This window comes from Callorhinchus milii, unplaced genomic scaffold (assembly GCF_018977255.1).
Source record: "Callorhinchus milii isolate IMCB2004 unplaced genomic scaffold, IMCB_Cmil_1.0 Scaffold4, whole genome shotgun sequence".
NCBI classification, from domain to species: Eukaryota; Metazoa; Chordata; class Chondrichthyes; order Chimaeriformes; family Callorhinchidae; genus Callorhinchus; species Callorhinchus milii.
The window spans coordinates 70,053,643-70,076,214 of record NW_024704745.1 but is presented as its reverse complement, the minus strand read 5'-3'; the positions used below and the strand labels follow the sequence as shown (position 1 = coordinate 70,076,214).

The window sequence follows — 22,572 nt, the reverse complement described above, 5'->3', positions numbered from 1 at the left end:
GTTTTCTCAGCCCTCTTGTTTGCAGAGAACAAATTCCAATGTTTGCGGAACTGATAGAACCAGCTAAATCTTGTTCTTTTCTCTGGCCCTCTATCTCATATTTCCAGTGAAAACACCTCCAGAAAGTTGCTGGGCATTCAGTAGTTCACAGTTGACATTTAAGCACAAGTTGGCATTTATTTTTCTGTGAGTAAAAATGTATTTCAGTTACATAAGCCAAGATAAATGGAGGTCAGAGCTTGTATCTGTGATTGTCGCCAAACCACTCCGTGACCAGAATTGTTAAATTTTTATGTTAAGTTCCTCTTATTTTCCTGTTGTAAATTTGGTTTAAATTATCTTCTTGATGAGATCATTTTTGCTTGTGAATGAATTTATTAACTTCTTTCATAATTCAACCCAACCCTCTACTATTGGGATTGGTATGGTGCAATTGGAATATAATAATATTAATAATCCTTGGATTTGATCAAGTCATTGAGAGTCTCAAAGCGCTTCACAATATATACTGTAAATTGACTATTTTGTGGGCGGAGTGGATAGTAATTGAAAATTGAGTTGTTCTGTCCTTTCAATTCTGGGGTGTTGAGTTCCAACATGGCCCAAACCAATAACGTGGAAAATATTTTAGCGGCTATTGTGGTTGTGTGATATGTTGTTTGATGTGCTCCGGGATGCTAACCCGCATGAAGGCGCTATAAATACAAGTTATTGTGTTTGGGTATGGGTGAACAGATTCACAGTGTATGTGGGTCTACAGATGATACAATGACCCTGATTAGACACCATTTGTCCAGATCACTGAAAGAGATGTTGGAAGTGGAACTGTCATGTTGGTGTATCGTGACTCTTACCTGAGATTAGTTTTCAACCATAAATTTTAACTTAAGTGTGTGCTTTCCACCCCCTCCTTCACTCCCCTCTCCCACATTATTATAAGCACACGTGAGCAAATTCACTGAACTTGATTTGTAATTAGTGTGTGCTGTATGTGTCATGTTAAGCTTAATGCTGGATATGCAAAGTGTTAATGTATTTTATTGCCATAACTCCATTCCCTTTTTATTTGAGAGAATACATTTTGCTAGTTTTCATGTTGATTTTGGGGCTGGGGGGGGGGGGGGGGTGGGATTGTGACCAGATGCTTTGATTACAAAGAACTCGGGTTAAACATGGGATTCTTGGCTTGTCGTCAGGAATGAACAAAGTTAAAATAGAAATATTTTGACATCTCAAATCGTTACACTGAGTTCCTGGACACAATAGTTCAGCCATGGGAATGGGTCATGTTTTCAGCCAGGGGTGGTGTGAGTGGGCCTGGAAGACTCAAAATAGGCCAAATAATGAAAATAATCAGAGTCTTAAATGCCAAGTGTTCTTTTTCTGAGAAGCAAAGGGTTTTTTCAGTGCCAGAAAGGCAAAGCTGCAGAATGTCATCTCCATGGAATTCAGTGGGCAGAGGCTCAAGCAGTTGAGTAAAAGAATTGGAAAGCGGAATGGGATGGCAACTTCTGAGATGTGGATGATACTGAGGAAATCACACGGGAAGGCAGGAGTGGAGGAAAACGTCTTATAATAATATTAATCCTTGCATTTGATATAGCACAGTGTCTTATCATGTCTTTGAGATGACTCAAAAAGCTTCATAGAATGTATTGCAAAACTGTGTTTTATGGGCAAAACGCAGCAGCCAATTGCACATAGCGGTTTCCCACAAACAGTCATTATTTGTGGAGAGGTAATAGTTTTAAGATTATAGAGAGACTTGGGAAACCACCCACTATTTTAGGTCAGTGGGGTGGTCAGGGGGAGAAGTTAATTCTGAATGGGAATCTGCTTCAAGGAAGGGTTTGAAGTTGAAGCTGATTCATGAAACAAATTGTATTTCTAAATGTGTTCAGGGTTGCTCTACACATTTCAGAGTGAATGAGGAACTAATTGTGGGGGAACAGACCCAGAATCAACTAGGTTAGGTGTATTGTCGTGGATCTCTTTATGAGAATGTGGAGTGTCGCTTCATGTGGCAGTAACACAAAAGTGATATAGCAGTTAAAGTTGCTCATTTTACTGATGGAGCGGACTGCCTGCAAATACTGTCTAAGCATTCTATTAAACACAGTGGTGTACCACTTTCTAATAAGCAGTATTGGGTGATTTAAAGTTCACAAAGCTGTGATTGTGACTGGGATGATCACATTGCTAGACTGATGGAGTAGGGGTGATGAAGAATGTCCCCTGTTCCCACTGAACTGACGCCTTCAGACGGAGGGTTTTGCAGATTTTCGATTTCTTTCTTAAAAAAAAACTCTCAAACTGATTTACAATCTCAGAGGATTTTCCAGGAGGAAGTACCTGTCTATGGGGTTTACTAATGGTCCAGTTACCATCTACATCGAGGTGGTCCAACCTTTTGGCTGTTGAGGGCCAGGTGGCCTATTTGGGAAATATCTGCGGGCTGCATAAGCAATATTTCTATGTTTCCCTTCGAGGAACATAACATAACATTTATGGTTTATGGAGGGAGCGGATGGGCAAGATGAAATGGGGGAGGGGGTGGATGAACTCAGCCTGCGGACCGCCAGTTGGACTGCCCTGATCTACTTAATGTTTCCTGCTGGGAAAGAGTGTTTGTTACAAGCGTACGATGGGGGATGTGTGCGAGGAACATCTGCTCTCAGCTGTTTGTTGCTTTCACTCTTATCCACTATGAATGCAGAAAGTACGTCACGTAGACTGGTGGGTGTAGATTTCTCACAGTATACATCAAGGCTATGCAGATAAAACCTACTTATTTTTATCATAAACTATGTCTGAAAGCAGTTAAACCCAAACTTTCAATATTTAAAATTTTATTTAAAGATTATGCCTTTCTCATCATACATTGATAACATTTGTTCTTCAATAGTATTTTCATTCGCAGGTTCCAGTCTTGATCTGCTTTGAGTTAGCTGATCTGATCTGGTAACAACAACAGCTTGCACTTAAATAGTGCTCCTGAACAGCGCGTGTCCCAGAGCACTTGGGAGGGACAGTACAATTGGTTTGGGTGGTATACAGTCAACAATATGCAGTATATATGTGTTTATATTACTAATGATAGTCCATCTTAGCCTTTAGAATGGATTCTAAATACTGTGTAGAAACTTAGTGTAGAATTGCGTTTGAATTAGAAATGATCAGCCAAGAGGTGTTTATAGAATTTATGAGTCAGTAGCGAAATATTGTAGCAAAGCAAATTCTGTGATACAATGTGGTTTTGTAGACACTAAACAACTCGATGTTTTTTTTGACCAGCACTATGCATGCACTATCTTACTCCTTGATAAAATCAGCCACAACATTTATAATGAACTCAGCCTTATTATTTGTAGAACAGAAACACTTACCATGTTGCTTTGGTAGAAGAGCCTGGCAAGTCTTTAACCAACTTATTGTCTCTAAATGAAGATGATAGATTGCAAATTGTATTAAAACCCATCTCTTAAGAAATGTTCAATGTTTGCCTTTTGTCATCCCAAATTTTTTTTGTTTTGCCCCCTCCTCAAGTATCAGCATTTTGTAACTTGTTAATCTATTTGTTTTTATTTCAGGTTGGTGTCACTCGGAGAATCCTGTCTTGAAAGATGGATTGTAAACCACTCGTTAATTTTGGACGGCAGCTGATTCGCCGCAAGTACGTGGACTCTTCGAATGAAGAAACCAGACTGGCGAGATGCTTAAATACACTGGATTTGGTTGCTCTTGGTGTAGGCAGTACCCTGGGTGCAGGTGTCTATGTTCTGGCTGGAGCAGTGGCCCGGGAGGATTCTGGCCCCGCCATTGTCCTTTCGTTCCTCATTGCTGCGCTGGCCTCAGTACTTGCTGGCCTCTGTTATGCGGAGTTTGGTGCTCGGGTCCCCCGGACAGGTTCTGCTTATCTCTACAGTTACGTTACTGTGGGGGAATTGTGGGCTTTCATCACTGGCTGGAATCTAATTCTTTCCTATGTAATTGGTAAGTACAGTGCTGCAAAGAATTATAAATGTTTATAATGTAATAATAATAATCCTTGCATTTGATATAGCGGCTTATCACGTCGTTGAGACATCTCAAAGCGCTTCACAGAACATATTGTAAATTGACTGTACATTTTACGGGTGAAGCGCGGCAGCCAATTGCGCATAGCAGAGTCCCACAAACAGTCATGACTTTAGCAAATTCTTATTCTTATTTTATTTATTTATATTGAAGGGATTATTAACCCCAGAAATCGACTAACAACCGGGTTTCTACTTACTGCTTGGTAAACAGAGGCGTGTGGAATAAGGAAACTTGCTTGAGGTTTCGCCCTGCCCAGGAATTGAACTCGGGTGCTCTCGCTTGCGAGGCGAATGCTGTAACCAATATGCTACAGGACTCCACATTATAAGATTGATAGAAGATGTTTGCATGGCTGCACCACTAATTCAAACTAAATTGTTTAAGAGCTATAGGGATTTCTCTCATTCTAGTACACTGGAATGTTAGCTGGGAGAAGATCTGTCATGGGAAATCGACATTGTGATAAGAAGCTACTCTGTAATTTAAAAATAGTAGCAAAAAAGTGTGACACAAGCAAGTCATGTTTCAAATCCAGTCTTCAGACTTTTGGAATACGTTTTTTAATCATCAGTGGTTAAACCTTTTTTTAATAAAAGTTGAATACGATACTTGAAAAATGTTTTGATCTTTTTGGCATCCTGTTTCTTGAAGGGGAAGTGTGTGGCTGAGATAGAATTGGTTCAGCCCAAACTCTTTGAGATCAGCTAATCTTTACACATCTTTGTTTACATACATGTTCTTCAAAAGACCCAGTTAATCCGCACGTTTAACAACCCAAGTTGGAGGAGTGTAAGATTGCAGTTATTCTGAACCTTAAGGGAGTTTCTCCCAGTGCCCTGGTCAACAATCCCCCCAAATAACATTGGTCATTCACTTCATGGCTATTGGTGAGATATTGCTGTGTGCAAATGGGGTACTGTGTTTGCATAAAAATACAGTCACTACATTTTACAGTGGATCTTGTGAAGCACTTTGAGATGTCCTCCTGTTGTGAAAGGCGCTATACCAAATGCAAGGATTATTTATTATTTATTAATAATAGTAAGAGTCAGTTACTCTTGGCTTTAATCTTAACCCTGACTGAAGATCTACTTTATCTAATTTGCTGTTATCTTTACTCTACCTCAATATCCTGTTGCTATTTATCTGATTGAACGATCAGTGTCTGTTAAAACTAGATAATATCTTTTATACATTTTAAAGAATAAGTGCAATTTTATTAAGGCTCATTTAATTTGGTGCAATAAAACGGTGTTCCAATTTTTCACCTGCAAATTTAAATTATATTTGAAGCCTTTTTTTCTTTACTTATTTTTATTCTGAAAGATCAAATTCTTTTGATGTCTTTTATTCTTTGTAATGTAATAGTTTGATCGGTGGGCATCAAATCTTCAACATGTCCATTCAGTTAAACATAATAACAAAAAAATAATTGATTTTATATGTTTGAAGTGTAGTTTGTGCCTCTTTACAGCCACAGGGCAGTCCTGTTACAAGGCGGGTGCCCTTGTGGACCTATAGTTGTTTTTCTGTGTACTTTTTTAAAAAAAACATCAATACTTCTAGGTAAACCGCACTGTTAGCACCACTTCTTATACCCTCTGGTATGTGCAAGAAGTGCATCTAATCTTGCTTCCTACATATCTTGGAGCCTGCTCTGTGACAGTGACTTGACAGCTAGGAAGTCAGGTATTTTTTAATGCTTCATTATTCAACTTTGCTTGAGATGTTGGACAGGACGACCATGTTATGCCCAGTCCTTTTGTTGTCTGTATTGCTGAAGTACAGCACCATATTTACGTTCTGATGTCACTTGTACTGTTGGTACTTTACCTAACACAATTTCCCTATCAAAATACTTTCAGACAGTTCATGTGAATAGGTAACGAATGATACAAGGGTATTTTAGTGGTCAGCTTGTTTGTGGTACAGGATATTGTATTCTGTAAAACTCTCACTTTGTGACTTCTAACTCCCAAGCCTGTAAGATACAATGTAGTAATATACAAGTCTCTCCATGTTTAATGTCCTCACCAGTTAATGCTCACTCCTTTCATTTAATTTTAATGAGATAAGTAAGTGTTAATGAAACTGAAGCCGTCTTATATGGTTCACACATTGCCTCTGGTTCCCTCGCAATTTACCTCACTAGCTGCTCGTTCAACCACTTCACAATCTACTAATAATAATAATACTTGTATTTGATATAGCAGCGCCTTATCACATCGTTGAAACATCTCAAAGCACTTCAAAGAATATACTGTCAATTGCATTGACTGTATTTTGTGGGAGAAATGCGGCAGCCAATGTAGCCACTGTCCTACAAACAGTGGTAGATTGAGTGATAATTTATTATTTTTTGAAGGGATTATTATCCTCAGAAAGTGATCCACCAATGTGAATGGTTGGCAGATGTGACATGTGTCGCACCAACGATAGCCGAGCATTCAGCCACTATGCACGTTTCCTTTGGCATCTGCTCTCCAAACCTTATTTGCTACCCTGCGTGAAAGATGCTATATAAATGCAAGTTGTTGCTGTTGTTGTCATGTGTCTTTTTTTTTACACCTCAATACAGGAACTTCAAGTGTTGCCCGAGCCTGGAGCGCCACATTTGATGAACTCGTTGGTAAACATATAGAGGTGTTCTGCAGGAAATATATGGCAATGAATTCTTCTGGAGTGCTGGCAGAATACCCAGATATTTTTGCTGTGTTTATAATCTTGCTGCTGACAGGTATTCAATTTGTTTAAAGTTTCAATTATTTAAAAAAATCTACTTGGTTCATTTAGCAGATTAGGGTTGTGAATTCACATTGCAAAACAACAAATTACATTTGTAATGCACTGTTAATGTCGGGAAGACGTCCCAAAGCGCAAAAGGTGTGGACTTTGAACACTTTTGTATTCAATATTTTGTGGTCTCCATGATGTGAATGGTTGGCAGATAATTGTGGACATATGTTGCAGAGGTTACTGGGGTAATTTGATGGAGATGCCTTAAGATGTAATATTAAAAAAAAGTAACACTGACCTGCAGGATGTGGGATGGAGAACCTGTGTGCAATGGCATCATATGATTTGCATGTAGCTTTGTGCAGGTGTATATCTTGCTTCTGTCCGTTCTTCGGATGAAATGTTAACTTTCTACAGCTGAATGTCAGCAAGACTGAGGCCCTCCTGATTGACTCGGGTCCGCACCTCAGGCACCGGCAGCATCAGTATCCACAGATGCACACCCCACCTCACCAAGCCAGTCAGGAACCCGGGCGTCTTGTTCGACCCTCAACTGTCCTTTCTCTCCCATATCCGTGCCACGACCCGCTCTGCCTTCCCCCACCTCCGTAACATTGCCAGACTCCGCCACTGCCTCACCCCTCAGACCGTCAAAACCCTCATACATGCATTTGTCACCTCAAGGCTCGACTACGGAAACTCCCTCCTTTTCGGCCTCCCCAACTCTTCCCTCCACAAGCTACAGATCATCCAGAACTCTGCAGCTCATGTCCTCTCCCACACCAGGCTCCGTGACCCCATCACCCCCAGCCTCGCCCGACTCCACTGGTTCCCCTTCCCTCAGAGGATAGAATTCAAAATCCTCATCCTCACTTTCAAGGCCCTCCACGGCCTTGCCCCCTCCTACATCTCTGACCTGCTGACCCTCTATTAACCTGTCCACTCGCTCCACTCAGCAGACTCCAGCCTGCTCCATGTTTCCCCCCCCGACCCGCCCTACCATCGGTGGCCTGGCTTTCAGCCTCTCTGCCCCCATTCCTTGGAACTCCATCCCACAACCCTTCGCCTTGCTCCCTCTCTCGCCTCCTTCAAGGCACCATTCAAGACCCTCCATTTCAACTGTGTCATTAGCCGCCCTCCGATTCCCTCTGCCCTCCCTCATCCCAACCTTGCCCCCCACGCTCAGGTCCTGATCACTGACTGTTCAACGCCTTGGGATGTCCACCCGACGTGAAAGGCACTTTACAAATGTAATTTTTCTGTTGTTAAACTGAGGTCCCGTCTGCCTGGTCAGGTGAACGTTAAAGTTCCCATGGCACTATTTAAAAAGAGAAGGGAGTTTCTCTCCCGGTGTCCTGGCCACCAATTCCCCAAATAAAATTGCTCACTCATTCAGTGGCTGTTTGTGAGACATTGCTGTGGGCAATTGGCTGCCACGTTTCCCCCACAAAATACTCAATTCACTTAACAGTACATTCTGTGAAGCGATTTAAAATGTCTCAATGACGTAATAAGGCATTATACGAAATGCAAGAATTATTACTCTGTGCCTACACATCATATCGTTTTTAATTGGATATAAGATCTGAATAGTACTAAATAAAGCCTGTGTTAGCTTTGTGGGAGGGTTTCTATAGATCAACATGGGAAATTTGTGTCTGATAAACCTCTTTTTGTTATCCGCCAAGGGTTATTATCTTTCGGAGTGAAGGAGTCCGCACTAGTGAATAAAGTCTTCACTTGCATCAATATCCTGGTGTTGTGTTTTGTCATGGTCTCCGGCTTTGTGAAAGGATCACTCAAAAACTGGCAGCTAAGTGAGGCAGATATGGTTAATGAGACAAACTCCACTGCTTCTGAGAAGTGAGTACAGTATTGTGAACCATACAAATTATTGATATTTATTGCAGTATATCAATGTATTATTTGGTAATAATATACAATTGTGGGGATGTGTTTCTGAACCAATGGCAGAAAAATATTTTTGCGAGTTAAATGCTTCTGAATGTTGTCGTTTGGCTGAATTACTCTGGCATGGAAATATATTTGGACAAAGTAGCTGGGTTTTCTGTAACATGGAGTCTCACTCAGCATGGTTATATGTTGCATTCTGTGGATTCAGAAGCAGTGAAAGGAACCTCAAAGCCACAGTGTATTTTTGAATGTAACAATCTTACAACGTTTTTTGAAAGATGTCTGTTTTTAAGAGCATATTCCTTGCATCCTCCTTCAAATATTTAGATGTTTCTTAGAACTGATCAAAGCCAAGTATTTTAAATCATTTAAATCAGTGAAACAATGATGCGTTCTGTGGTGTCAGTCTGGCTCAGTTGGTAACACTTGCTTCTGGATGGGAAGGTTGCAGATTCAAGTCCCATATCACCACCTTGAGCTCATCCAAAGAAAAGCTGGGGGAGTGATGTGTTGTCAGAGGTGCTGTCCTGTGGCTGAGATGTTTAACCGAGGACCCACCTGGCTCCTCAGGTGGATGTTAAACTTCCCATTGCACTATTCAAAAAAAAAAGGAAATTTCTCCCAGTGTCCTGGGCAACAGTCCCCCAAATAATAGCAATGCCCCACAAACGGCCATGAAGTCGTTCACTTCATGGCCGTTTGTGGGGCATTGCCGTGCACAAATTGGCTGCCATGTTTGCCTGCAAATGCAGTCACTACATTTGATAGACAAACTTTGAGACTTCTTTGACATCACTGCTGCTATGTCAAATGTGAGGTTTATTATTTGTATTAATCTGTTAGCAGAACTTTAATATGTTCAGCAATACGATTGTAATAACTGTTTGAGCTTCTGGGCTACTCATTCAAGGAAATGATTATTCTGCAATGAATGTTTCCTTTCTGTTGTTTAGCTGTACGAGCTGTACCAAGCCAGAAAGCACTTGGAATTACGGAGCTGGAGGTTTCATGCCATATGGTTTTAGTGGAGTTCTTTCAGGCGCAGCTACATGCTTCTATGCCTTTGTAGGATTTGACTGTATTGCCACCACAGGTGAGTAAAATGCTTGCCTGTGTTGTATACTATGGAAAACTATTTGATCACAACGTATACCTATAAACGCACATTGCACCTATTTGAATTTTAGACATTTGGGCAAATTTGCATAACCCAAGATTGCGAAACTTCAATCAATCCTAACGACAGACTTCCTTTCATTCTTGCACTTTTTATGTTCTTCATATTCATTTTATAGTACTCCATTACTATACGATAATTATTGTGTTGATTAAGTTGTGAAACTCCACAAATTGTGAGCTACTTGTGAATTATTGCCAGGTCTCTAGAGTTGTGGCTCTTAGATCTGATAATCATCAACTTGATCTCTTTGCTGCTGCCCCTTCAAAAAGAACTTTTTTTTGCTAAGAGTCGGTGGCCTGAAATTCCACCTACGAGGAGTCCTGTAGCTCAGTGGTTAGAGCACTCGCTTTGCAAGTGAGAGACCTGAGTTCAATTCCAGGCACAGGGCGAAACCTTGGGCAAGTTTCCTTACTCCACACGCCTAATAATAATCCCTCCAAAAAACCAAAAACAATAATTAAATTGGTCATTTTCAATCTACGACTGTTTGTGGGACATTGCTGTGCGCAATTGGCTGCCGCGTTCGCCCACAAATATACAGTCAATTCACTTTACAGTGTGTTCTGTGAAGCGCTTTGGGACGTCCTCCTGACGTGAAAAGCGCTATATCAAATGCAAGGATTATTATTATTATTATTATTACTCTTAGCATGCAATACAATTGTTTTTCAAAATTAAAATTGACCAGAACTGTGGTAAACATCTTTCAATTTAGTTTAAAATTGGAAAGATTGAGTTCAGCAGCTTTAAAAAGACTTGTCTTAATAAATCAAGATTGAATTTCAGAACTTTCCTCAATTCTTTGTGATTTTACATTTTGAGATGGTCTGGCTTACCAAAAACTACGTGACATTTCGGTCTTGTGCTTTATGCAAGTTGGAGGTTAGAGGAAGCCTGCGTGCTTGTTTGTTCAACGTTTATTAGGGGGGTGGGGGGGGGGGCTCGGTGCATGCTGTATTATTGAGTTATACAGGAAGGTCCTTAATTTGATGTGTATAGGTCTGAGCCAGGACAGCAATCGGCCCCACAGTTGACCTCAGTATCCTCTTGTTAGGGAGTCCGTAAAATCAGCCATGGGCTCTTTGCCTTGAAGCTCATACAGGCAAATTTTCTGATGGGACAGTATGAAGATAAGTTGCTCTTTTTAGAAAATAAATCTATTCTCTGCCTTTCTCTGTCTTTCTCTATCTCCCCAACCCCCACTCTAATAACCTGTTGATGCTACCAGCCTGGAGAACAAAAAGTCAATGCCACTGCGGTTTTCGATTTGGATGGCTTTTATTTATACAGTAATATAAGTCACATCAGTTGGGATCATACGTTTAATATGACTTACACAAAGTATGAGTTATGTCAAATTTGCATAGAATTTAAACTCTTGAACGGAACTTAGACGATTATACGATTTATACAGATCAGACTTACGTGAGTTTTACTGTATATGGAGCTTACGTTGTAAAAAATCACATCAAAAGTAGGTGGTACTATTGGCTAGTGGGTCTTCTGCAACTCTGCCCCCACCCTCTGGAACTCCATCCTGCAGTCCCTCCGCCTCGCCCGATCCCTTGCCACCATCAAGACCCATCTCAAGACCCTCCTCTTCGACCGTGCTTTCGATCTCCCTGCTTCCCCCCCCTGCCCTCCACCCTCCCTGACGCCCCAGCTCGGGTCCAAAACTCTGTCTATCCAGCACCTTGGGACGTCCTCCCGTCCTCCTATACAAATGTAATTTTGTTGTTGTTGTTGTAACATTACCTTGAGATCATCTGCAGCATTCTCTAGGCTTCTGTTTTATATCTTGCAGGAGAGGAGGTAAAGAATCCCCAGAGAGCTATTCCCTTTGGGATTGTTGCTTCGCTGCTGATCTGCTTCGTTGCCTATTTTGGAGTGTCGGCTGCCCTCACGTTAATGATGCCCTACTATTTACTGGACAAGAACAGTCCCTTGCCAGTGGCTTTCAAATATGTAGGATGGGACGGGGCCAAATACGCTGTGGCAGTTGGCTCATTGTGTGCTCTTTCCACCAGGTATTATGCGACTCTTACCTTATCTTTAGTTCGGTGTGTCCTTGCATGCTACAAAATAAACAAGCCCAGCAGAAATATTTCTACCCTGTAGAAGTGCTCAGCTAACCTACTAACAGTGCCGCGCTGCTGTAAGGAGCTTGAGAAAACACTGTCTGCAGTATACCTTGTATTTAAGAAAACCTTGTGTTTATTTTTGATTCTGCATCAAGACTGTTGCTTCAAAAATGTAATCGATGTACTTTACAGTATGTATTGTACTTAGAAAGACTTTTAGCGATCCTGTGAATATAGTAATTGTCTTGCATGTGGATTTATTGATTTATTTCACTTATTTATTTTTTTAAGTATTTGACTTCCAGCAGTGCTGCTTTCTAAAATATCAAAGGAAACTTGCCCCACTGCCTTGCATTTTATGATGTGAGAATTTTGCTGAAACTCTAGAGAAAATTTAAACCTATGAACAATTGGCTATTAAATTCTCTTCTAGCCGGCTTACTGCAAAATGCTGGAAACTTCACCTGAGTGTAAATTCAAAATCTCCTGTTTAAGGTTTGCCTCTGATACAAATCAAGAACCTCCTTTGCTGTTTGTTTTAAAATTTGCAATTAGAAGCCAGCATAAGGTTATAGAGTTTTTACACTTTACTTTGCCAGAGGGTTTGCAGTCGTCATTTGCAAGTTAGGTCGACTGCACTAGAAGTTCATCAGACTGAACCGACTGCTTCTAAACACTATACCTCCTCTTGCGTATTAGCCGTATTCTTCTTGTTTCATTGGTGTGATTGTACGATAATATGACTGTTTAGAAAGTGGAAATGGGACAATTATCATAAGCTAAATGGCTGCTGGAGATCAGATGCGTTTCTAAATTATCTTCAGGCGCACTCTAGCACCACTTCTAGTGGTATATACCTGCCAGGACTTTATAGGTTTATTAGACTTGGAAGAGATTGTTTTCTGTATCAATGATGGATTAGTTCATTGAATTACAGTGTTCTGCAATAGCAATTAGATCAAGCCCTTTAGTTTCCTGGTTGGAATTTAATTCACATCCCTGCATGATCTGTGCATCAACAGACCTAGCTTCCTCGAGTTCATGGAGGGGAGAAGCAGGAGTGGAAAGGCTTCCTGCTGCTAAGTGCAATGAATTTCATAGGCATTTATAATGAGGCAATTCAGTTGTAAGCGAATATTGTCACAAAGTAGCAAGATGTTTTTAGTCCTAAATTTCACAGTAACATTGTTAGAACTAACTGCAGTGCTGTGCGCTTTCTATCAAACAGTTGAGCAACATTGCTGAACATTGAATTCAACAATGTGTAATTGAGCAAAAAAAATTCTTGGGCTAATCAAATCACTAATATTGGATTGTATCTTTTAGTCTGAGAGACAGAGTTTATTGGGGTAAGTGGTTGCAGGCTATCAGACCTGGTCGATACTTTAGTGAACACTCATACAAATTTGGCACCTGATTTGCAAAGTTAGCTTGATAATCACTAGTACAGTTCCCACTTGCAATGCAGTTTTTGTGAGTCAGGACTGTGCTGTTTTTAGTACACTTGGCGCAGTGTAGATTATTAGTTAGAGCACTCGTCTCGCAAGCGAGAGCATCCGGTTTCGATTCCCGCAATTGCAATTTTTAATTCGGCCACAAAATAGTCAATTCACTTTCCAGTGTATTCTGTGAAGGGCTTTGAGACGTCTCAACGACGTGATAAGGGCCTATCAAATGCCAGGATTATTATTATTGTGCTCAATACCTGCTCAAAGGTCTGCTGCGTGTAAATTAAATGGTGGTTCTGGGTTTGTCCTCGTGGGTGGGATTCACATGGTTATCACATTCTGTGTGCAGGGGTAAGAGTGCCACAAAAACGTTGGCAAGGTAGAAGTCATTTCTGTTGACCGTTCAAAAGTTATGCTTTATAAGTAAGCATTTAGTTTCTCTTCCCAACTGCTGTAGGGGAAATCATCATATAAAAATAATAAACTTGTCCAAAGCTTATGACTGCTTTGCAGGTAGGAGTTTGATTTGGAGGGTGGGCAGTAGATAAAGTATTCCCAATATCCCAATCTCCTTGCACCCAGTTTCATAACCTGCTTGTGTTAGCAGTCTTTATTTATATGTTGGTAATTGACACTAAACATAAAGGTTGATTCAGGGCTAAATTGTAACTGTTTGCAGATTGTGGCACTACAAATTCTTCAAAACTCAGTCCCCTGAGTTCTAACCAAGATGTTGCTTTTTTAAAAAAAAACATTTGTTGTCTGTGTTAAGTGAAGTGGCCGTTTCATTGTTGTATGTTTGCAATTAACTGTGCCTGTTTGTACAGCACTAACCCAGAATGGAATGTCTTTTCCTATTAGTCTTCTTGGTTCCATATTTCCAATGCCGAGAGTAATTTATGCTATGGCAGAGGACGGGCTGCTGTTTAGAGCATTGGCCAGAATCAACGAAAGGACTAAAACGCCACTAATCGCTACAATAGTCTCGGGGGTCGTGGCAGGTAAGGGACTATGACTTTCTAAAAAAAAACGGGGAAGGTAAACGTATCGTGCCAAGTGTGCATTTATGTTGTAACTTTGGAGTTGAAAAACAAAGTTTTTGGAATTTGTCTATCAGAATAAATTCTATTTACAATATTGATTTTATTATATGTGTATCAGCTTTTGATGACTGAATAGTCCTTACAGTTCAAGGTACTCCTTTTTTTAATTGGCCAACAAACTTGCTCTGTTAGCTGTCCAAACACATTTGGTTGTAGAGATAGCCATTTTTCAAAATGTTATATTTTATATTTTCCAGGCGTGTTGCCCACCAATTTTGTCCTCTTGTTCTGCTCTTGTGGGGAGCAGGAGGGCTCCGTCACTGTTAAGCACTCCGAGACACCACCTTGTGTGAAGGGCGCTATATGAATGCAAGCTGCCGTTGTTTGTTATGGTGTCTCTGAGACGTGCACCAGTTGCAGTCGAATCCTCAAGAAAGTGAACTGCTATAAGGCCTCTGTTACTGTGGCTCTTGAGCAGGTTGCTGCTGAGTGGAAAGGAGCAATGAATGAAAATTTGGCCTTGATTTTCTCTAATCTTCTCATGTCACAAAGAGGTAATTGGCTTTCCGTTTGGCAATCTACCCACTGAAGAGTAAGTGTAATCCCGATGAGAACACTTAATGAGAATTGCTATCAGGATTAAATAAATTTCACTATCTTACGTGAAAGTCAGTGCACACTGTTGGTATCCATACGCTTACTTTTCTCGTATAACCATAGATCATTGAATGATGCATTTGATTTCTTCCTTGTAGCCTACTAGGTTCAATGTTTCCATTGCCAAGAATCCTATTTGCAATGGCACGTGATGGGCTGCTGTTCAGATTTCTGGCCGCAGTGAGTGAAAGAAAAGCCCCAATATTGTCAACTTTAGCAGCCGGGGTTCTTTCTGGTAAGCTGTAATACAAGCTGAGTGCTGTGGGCTGCTCTGTAATACCTGCTACTTGAGTGAATAATCTCAGTGCATCACAACTCTTGCCTAACCGTGTGAGTATCAAGCAAGCAGGCATTTCACAACAAGATTTTTTTTTAATAATTTTTTATTTTATTCCCGTTATTCCACTCACATTTTCCGACAGGAGGTGCTTTTTATCAATCAGCCTCATTTAGCAGGGATCACAGAAGTGGCTGGGGATTGGACTGGCACGCAAGGCATGTCAGTGTCACTCTTTCACCAGCTACCGCATTAGTAATGAGGCACATCACAACCAAGTGAATTCCAAGTTTGAAAGATCTTCCACAAACCGCACCCGAAGCCGAGTCTATAGATTCTTTCAAAAGGGAATTAGTCTCTTGACGAAGAGGAAGTCTTAAAGATGAAGTTTTATGATTCTATAGGAGAGTTCTGGTAGCCAACTTTTTTTAAAAAAAAAACCTGGGTGAGCAAGGTCGATTACATTAACAGAATATTTTTGCCTAGTGTATTTTCTAATTTTTTTCTAACTTGAAAAAACCTATATTTGATATATACCCTGGGTGGGTATTATACTATGGGGAAGAGTGGGCCAACCTTCTGACTGCTGAGGGCCAAATGCCCTATTTGAGAAATGTCCGCAGGCTGGTTAAGCAATATTTTTGTGATTCTATTCCAGAAACATAACATAACAACATTTATGGGTTATGGAGGGAGTGGGGTGGGGGGCGGCAGATGAAATTGACCGGCGGGCCACCAGTTGGACCATGCTGCCCTGGGTATCAATAGGGTGAGTGTACTGATGACCAGGGAGAGGTTTTGTTGAACGGAAACCATTTCATCGATCAATGCGAGGGTTTGGCATAGAATATGCTGATCAGTTGGTTATTATGATCGTTGGTCGGATCCTTTTAAGAGTAACTTGTTCATATATTCCCAATTGGCTGATGGTCAAATCATCCAGCCATCACTTTGCCAAAAGGCACAGCCTACGCGATACCCACCTGGAAGTGATTCCATTCAAATGTTGCACTTCTCAACTCATTGACTCATACGCGACCTGTGTAGCTCTCACTGGTAATTCCCATCAGGGAGATCGATCACTGCTGAATTCTGCTTCAGTTATGCCCATCATAATTGGAAATACAACTATTCAGGTATGATTTTCTGGTGATGGTTTGATTTCTGTGGGTTTTGTTAAAATTACTGCTCGGTGTGGGGGGAGGTAGAGTTGGTGGGGGAGAAGCTATACCCTTGGCAAGGTATTTCTAAACTGTAGCCAGGAGTGACATTTGGTGGCTAACATTCAGAGCCAGGTGAATGGAACCACCAACAACTCCAGAGGTGACTTCATGCCTGCCGTGCTGAATTGAAAGACCGTTGATCGTATAGCTTATCACCACCATCGGCTGGAAAAAAACAAATGTCTGCAATTGGAACATTTTTGCCCGAATTGTGCTAAACGACTGTACTAATTCTCCTTCACTCTTAACGCTTGTGTGTCCAATTGTTTACTTTTGACTGGGAGATTTAGAATTCTGTTCTTTTTACGACAGCAATCATGGCGTTCTTGTTTGACTTGAAAGATCTTGTGGACCTTATGTCAATTGGTACCCTTCTTGCCTACTCTCTGGTGGCTGCTTGTGTCCTCGTGCTGCGGTAAGTAAGGGTTGTCACTTGCTATGCATTTCCAGAACTCACAGAAGCTCATTGCTGATCCATTTTACTTCCTTTGTCAAATTTTCCCCCCTTTCTAAAGGCATCAGAAACCCTCTTGTATCTCTTACAATTGTCAATTGTTCATGTGTGAGCCTAGAGAGGCAGTGTCAGTGGACGCTGACTTGGTGGGGTGTGGGACATCGAGGTGAAGCCTGACCAATTCATTAGATAGTGATGAGGTGTGGGAAGCCTGACTTGTCTCTCTTGCTTCAGGTGGGTCACTTAAACCCATTCAAGACTCTGTAGTCTCGACACACCTAACTCAGTTGAGATTAGAAAGCACATCTCAGGGATCGCGCTCTAGGAAATTTTTGATCTGTTTTATTCCATGTTACGGTGAGACACTGCGCTTCCCCTCTCGCACATCGAGTGACACTGCGTTTGCTTTTCACTTTGTGTTCAATTGGTTGGATATTTTAACGACAATGAAACAATTGTCCACTTAGTTCACTTGCTTTCTGTGTAAACGTTTGGGAGTGTAAAGTAATGTGAGTTTTTTTTTAAACATCAGGTACCAGCCTGACCAGATGAGTAACGCTGCGTATCAAATGGCCAACACGTCTGATGACGCGGACATGACCGAATCAGCCAGCACCAGCGAGTCCCAAACTGAAGTTCTACGTGGAAACGATGAATTCTCTCTGAACTCCTTGCTGTTCCCAGAAAACAGCCTCCCTTCCAAACAGTCAGGATCTGTCGTTAACGTGTGCGTGAGTCTGTTAGGTAAGTCATTTGATTGAATCAACCCTGCTGTCGGGGGGACAGGGGAATCGGAGCAGAATCTGATGTGGGATTCTATCCAGTTCCTTTTAAGTGTGAGCTCAGTGTGCGCAGCTTGGTGATGTTTGTGCATTTAGCTCATAACTAAAAGGAAGCAGACTGACAATGCCAGGTCTATTCTTTGCCCATCAGCTCAGAAGGGGAGCAGAACAAAAATATCATTCAATGCTGTTACTTCCGTGATGTATTATGCAGTTGAATGTTTACAAACTCCATTAATACTCAGCCAAGGCCAGGCTTGGTAATCAAGAAATCCAAGCTTCTACCGGGGGTTTGACTCTTCCATCACCGGCCCACCGTGATTTCTTACTTTGTTTTCGTGGTGATTCTTTTCCTGGAGGGAGTGCTGAAGTTTGTTTCTGTCACACCAGTTAACTCTTCATCATATCAGCAGTGTAGTGGGTTCTGCCATGTTTGGTATTTGTTTCTTTTGATTGAAATTCAAAGCAAGGTTTTGGTGAGTGAAACTTTTAATGCAGTTATTTTTAACAGACTGCAAGAAATGGGTAGAGAAGCCACCTGACAGCTATCTGCAAATTACTGCAAACTGGAATATAAATAAGATCTTTAAATTACACAGCATTCCCCATCCTAGCGGGCACTATGTAAACAAGTTTGTAGTTTGTGTTGTTATTTTTAAAGCAACAAATTATTTACATTTTAAATGCATTTATCTTTGAAGCCCAAAAGTGGTTTGATATTGTGTTCAGCTCAGGTAGTGTAAGTACAGTGTGAATGTCTCCAGTGACAGCAGTCTAATGCACTTTAATTTAGATCTCTGGTCTGGGGTTGTTTGTTTTATCTTTGCCAGAGCAGAATTGCTCCAGTTTAGGGAGGTGCAAATTAACGCAATTCTCACAGCTGATTACTATTTATTGGGCTCTGCTGGAAAGTTTTGAGGTTGAATGAGAACCAAATTATGCTCACTTCTCTCCCTCTTCCCCCACTTCGCTTCCGAGTCAAATGGAATAAATTGCAACACTGATAAAATGATCTTTTCTTCTTCAGGATTTTTAATCTTAGTTTTCTGCTTGCTGGCGGTTCATGGAAAAGATGCTTTGCTGGAGGCGCAAGCATGGTGCATAATCTTACTTATTCTGGTGTTTGTCACGTGTGTGATTATTATTTGTGTAATCTGGAGACAACCAGAAAGCAAGACCAAACTGTCATTTAAGGTGAGTGATGTGATTGCTGTTTTATTTCAACAACTTTATTGGTTATTTTTACAGCAGCCTTCACACTTCTGCTTTTTTTTATATATTGTCCTGATTTCAGGTGCCTTGCTTACCCTATCTACCCGTCATAAGTATGTTGGTCAATGTGTATCTCATGCTGCAGTTGGATAGAGGTACATGGATCCGCTTTGCTGCCTGGATGGTAATAGGTAAGTTTTCAATTGTATTACTTTTGCCTGTGATTTGGGGACAAGGTCTGTGCAATAGGCCGTAAGTGTTTGGAGAGGTCTCAACGACTTGATAAGGCACTGTATCAAACGCAAGGATTATTATTATTACATTCTGCTGAACAAAGGAAAACTTTGCAGCCTTTTATCTTGTATCTTATTGTGCATTACAATACTGGCTACTTTTCAAGGCTTTCTGTTGTATAAATATTATTGCTTCTCGGTTCTAATCATCACTAGAGGTAGTTCAGCTTTTGAAAAATAAACATTTGTGAAAAACACAGTTCACAGCATTTGTTAAAGACAAATATCTAGAATGTGTGAATGTGACAAAGCTATGTTTTAAATATGCCGACATTACCGATTCCCAAGAGAATGGAGGAAAGAAAGAACTTTTGCATTTAGAATTCTTTTATCGCATTGGAACATCTCAAAGAGCTTTACATGTAATTACTACATTTGTAGGCAAGCTAACAACGATAAGGGACTTCCCACGGCCCTGGGTAGTCAAGGGATTGCACCGGAGCTGTGGGATGGAATCGAGAGGGCTGGAGGACAAGGCAAGGGAGTGCGGGGGGATGATGACCGAAGGTCTTGAAGGGCCTTGAAGGAGGGAAGGGAGGGGTCAAGGTGGAGGGGCTTCGGGGATGGAGTTCCAGAGGGTGGGTGCAGAAAGGTAAAAGCCCAGCTTCCAATGGTGCAGAGGGCAGGGCGGGTGGTGTGGAGCAGGCCAGTAACCACCAATGGACGGTTGGTAAGGATTTAGGACCTACAAAGCCATTTCTCAGCAAGGTCCCACAAACAGCTGTGAGGTGAACCATCATTGAATATAAAGGAATGTTGGCCAGGAACACTGGGAGACATTCCCCTCACTTTTTGTATGTTTTCAGGGGATCTTTAACCTGAATACAGAGAAATTAGACCTTATAATAAATAATCCTTGCATTTGATACAGCTCCTTATCATGTCTTGGAGATGTCTCAAAGGGCTTTACAGAGTATACTGTAAACTGAATTGATTGTATATTTTGGGCGAAACTCGGCAGTCAATTGCGCACAGCAAACAGTTGTGGATTAAGTGACTTTTTTTTTGTATAATGGATAGTGATCAGGAGTGATTTAATATCTTATGTCTCATCCAAATGATAGTAGTTCCACCATCACAGCACACCCTTTGCACTGGAATGTCAGCTAAGATTGTTATATGATATCATTCTGTTGGTTGACACTCCAGTGCAGAGAGATAGAAACAGTGCAGAGATCATAAACTGATGAAGATAAAGGCTATCTAAAGTCTGTTGAGTATAAAGATTGTGTATTAAAAGCATTGTGACAAGTGTTACGTTTACATATAAAACGTTTACCAGCTAACCTTTATATGTTAACATACACAAAATAGAAAGATTCCAGAAGTAATGCTGCATTGCAGTTTTATTGTCAACTACAGGGCTATGGGAAAAGGGCAGGTAAATGTGAGTGAAAACATTGCTCTTTAAAGAGCCAGTGCAGACATGGTGAATGACCCAGATGGCCCAACTTGCCTCCTTCCTTCCTCTGTACTGTAAATTTCTATGGTTCTAACTGAGGCTGCAGTCTGAGGTCAGCTGTGGTTCACACAGTATAATGCCATACAAATTTACATCTGTATACAGTAGGGCCATTCTTATCGAGAAGTGGAAATCGGCAGGTAAATAGCTTACTTCAATCAAAAAGAATGAAAGAATAATTTGTAAATCTGCAGCCCATGGCAACTGTTTACTCACCAGGTTTATGTTTATCTTACAGGGTTCATTATTTATTTTGCTTATGGAATATGGAACAGTTCTGAGGCTGTTGGTTCCCGTTCATTACCCGAAAGAACTGCCTGTGCTTTTAAGGCGACGGGTGTCCTGAATGGTGATCCAATTCCTCCAGAGAAGGAAGCTTTTCTACAAGATGCAGAGGACAACAGGAATAGAGAAGAGGACATTTAAACTGAGAGGCATTGGAGTTTCTTCCAGATATATGTATCTCCAGTATGATTGATATCTCAACCAATTCAAAACAAAGCATAGCTAAAGGATTGCTAACTACTTGCATCAAGCAGGTGTAGATCTCTTTCATAAGTGCTGGTGAGGGATTTGTAATACATTGTACTGCTGAGCATTTATATGCCAGAGGCCAACATCGCTGCTACGTTACTGTGTATCTGGATAATCAGACCCTCCCAAGTCTCTGGTAGTATTGATTACACCATCTCCAAATAACTAGTTCAAATTTGGATGTTGATAAATGGATCGGAGCTGGTCAGGTCTATGATATTTAAGGGTTTTAGCCATAAGCAACGATGGAATGGTAGAACATGCTCAACCTTTAGCTCTATAATCATGCACATAGACAATGTTTTTTAAAAAGTTATGTTTTTTTTCCTGGTCACGTGAGCTCTTGTAAAATAATGTTGTTAGTAAGTACAATAGTGTCTATTTTTATTTGAGCTTCGAACTTTTGTACGTTGCACTATCTTGCTTTAGTTACAGTTCTTAAAGTGCAAGACACTGGATGTCTGAAAATGAATTGCTTCTCTATCCAGTGGCTTTAATTACAGACTCTAATGCTTGATTTACAGTACAATGTAAACTGAGCATTATGCTGCATTAATCATTATGTCTTCGATGCACACTCTGTGTAGCCATTCAATTGCAGTGGGAGGGGTACATTGATATCCTGGAAGAAGCACATATGTTTGTCAAATAACCTGTAATAATCTATGGGCGTGAGAGGGAGAAAGAGACTCAAGAAGGTTCACATTGGAGAGAGTAGTCGATGAATGCGTATGTGTGGCCAGCTGCTTCCATCCTTTTTTGTCTCTCTCTTACTTGCTTTCTGTGCCTGTAGAGGAGGAGCTGTTAGTTTCTACAGTAGAGTTGAGCCTCTCCATCTGCCCCCATTGTTTTGTCACTCATTTGTCTTTGAGTTTCTGCTGGTTGGTATTGGTGTTCTTTCCTCGAGCAGGAGTGAGCAGAGAGAAATTAGTTCCTGTTAGTGTGGCTATCAGGATTTGTGGAAACGATAGCAAATCTGTTGAACCTCGATGCACGGAGATGATTTACTAATTATCCTTGCAGGTGCTAAGTCAGCAGCTAAAACAAAAGTAACACCTTAACAAAATGAAAGGAATGAGTAGATTTCTGTTCAGGTCTTTATGTTTGAATAATTTCTCTGAAATGATTGTTGTGCAGAAACACCTTCAGATTTTCTTCATAAACAAAATCATAATGACATAGTACAACTTTAATTT

At 40.8% G+C, this 22,572-nt stretch overlaps 1 protein-coding gene across 2 annotated transcripts in view; it reads left to right on the top strand.

The window, feature by feature from the left end:
- The window catches only part of LOC103183240 (high affinity cationic amino acid transporter 1), a 28,226-nt gene extending 6,019 nt beyond the window's left edge, over window positions 1-22,207 (top strand). Inside the window, exons 2-12 of one of the 2 annotated variants that reach the window (XM_007900597.2) lie at window positions 3,591-3,993; window positions 6,659-6,817; window positions 8,505-8,679; window positions 9,684-9,823; window positions 11,715-11,937; window positions 15,238-15,374; window positions 16,952-17,054; window positions 17,626-17,837; window positions 18,903-19,069; window positions 19,170-19,278; window positions 21,081-22,207. In XM_007900597.2, the coding sequence (XP_007898788.1) occupies window positions 3,624-3,993; window positions 6,659-6,817; window positions 8,505-8,679; window positions 9,684-9,823; window positions 11,715-11,937; window positions 15,238-15,374; window positions 16,952-17,054; window positions 17,626-17,837; window positions 18,903-19,069; window positions 19,170-19,278; window positions 21,081-21,268 (1,983 nt within the window). In that variant the 5' untranslated portion in view covers window positions 3,591-3,623 and the 3' untranslated portion in view covers window positions 21,269-22,207. Of the gene's footprint in view, window positions 1-3,590; window positions 3,994-5,722; window positions 5,770-6,658; window positions 6,818-8,504; window positions 8,680-9,683; window positions 9,824-11,714; window positions 11,938-14,300; window positions 14,441-15,237; window positions 15,375-16,951; window positions 17,055-17,625; window positions 17,838-18,902; window positions 19,070-19,169; window positions 19,279-21,080 lie in introns of those variants that run through there. The other variant, XM_042334072.1, reaches the window with a different exon arrangement.
- Window positions 22,208-22,572: the final 365 nt, after the last annotated feature.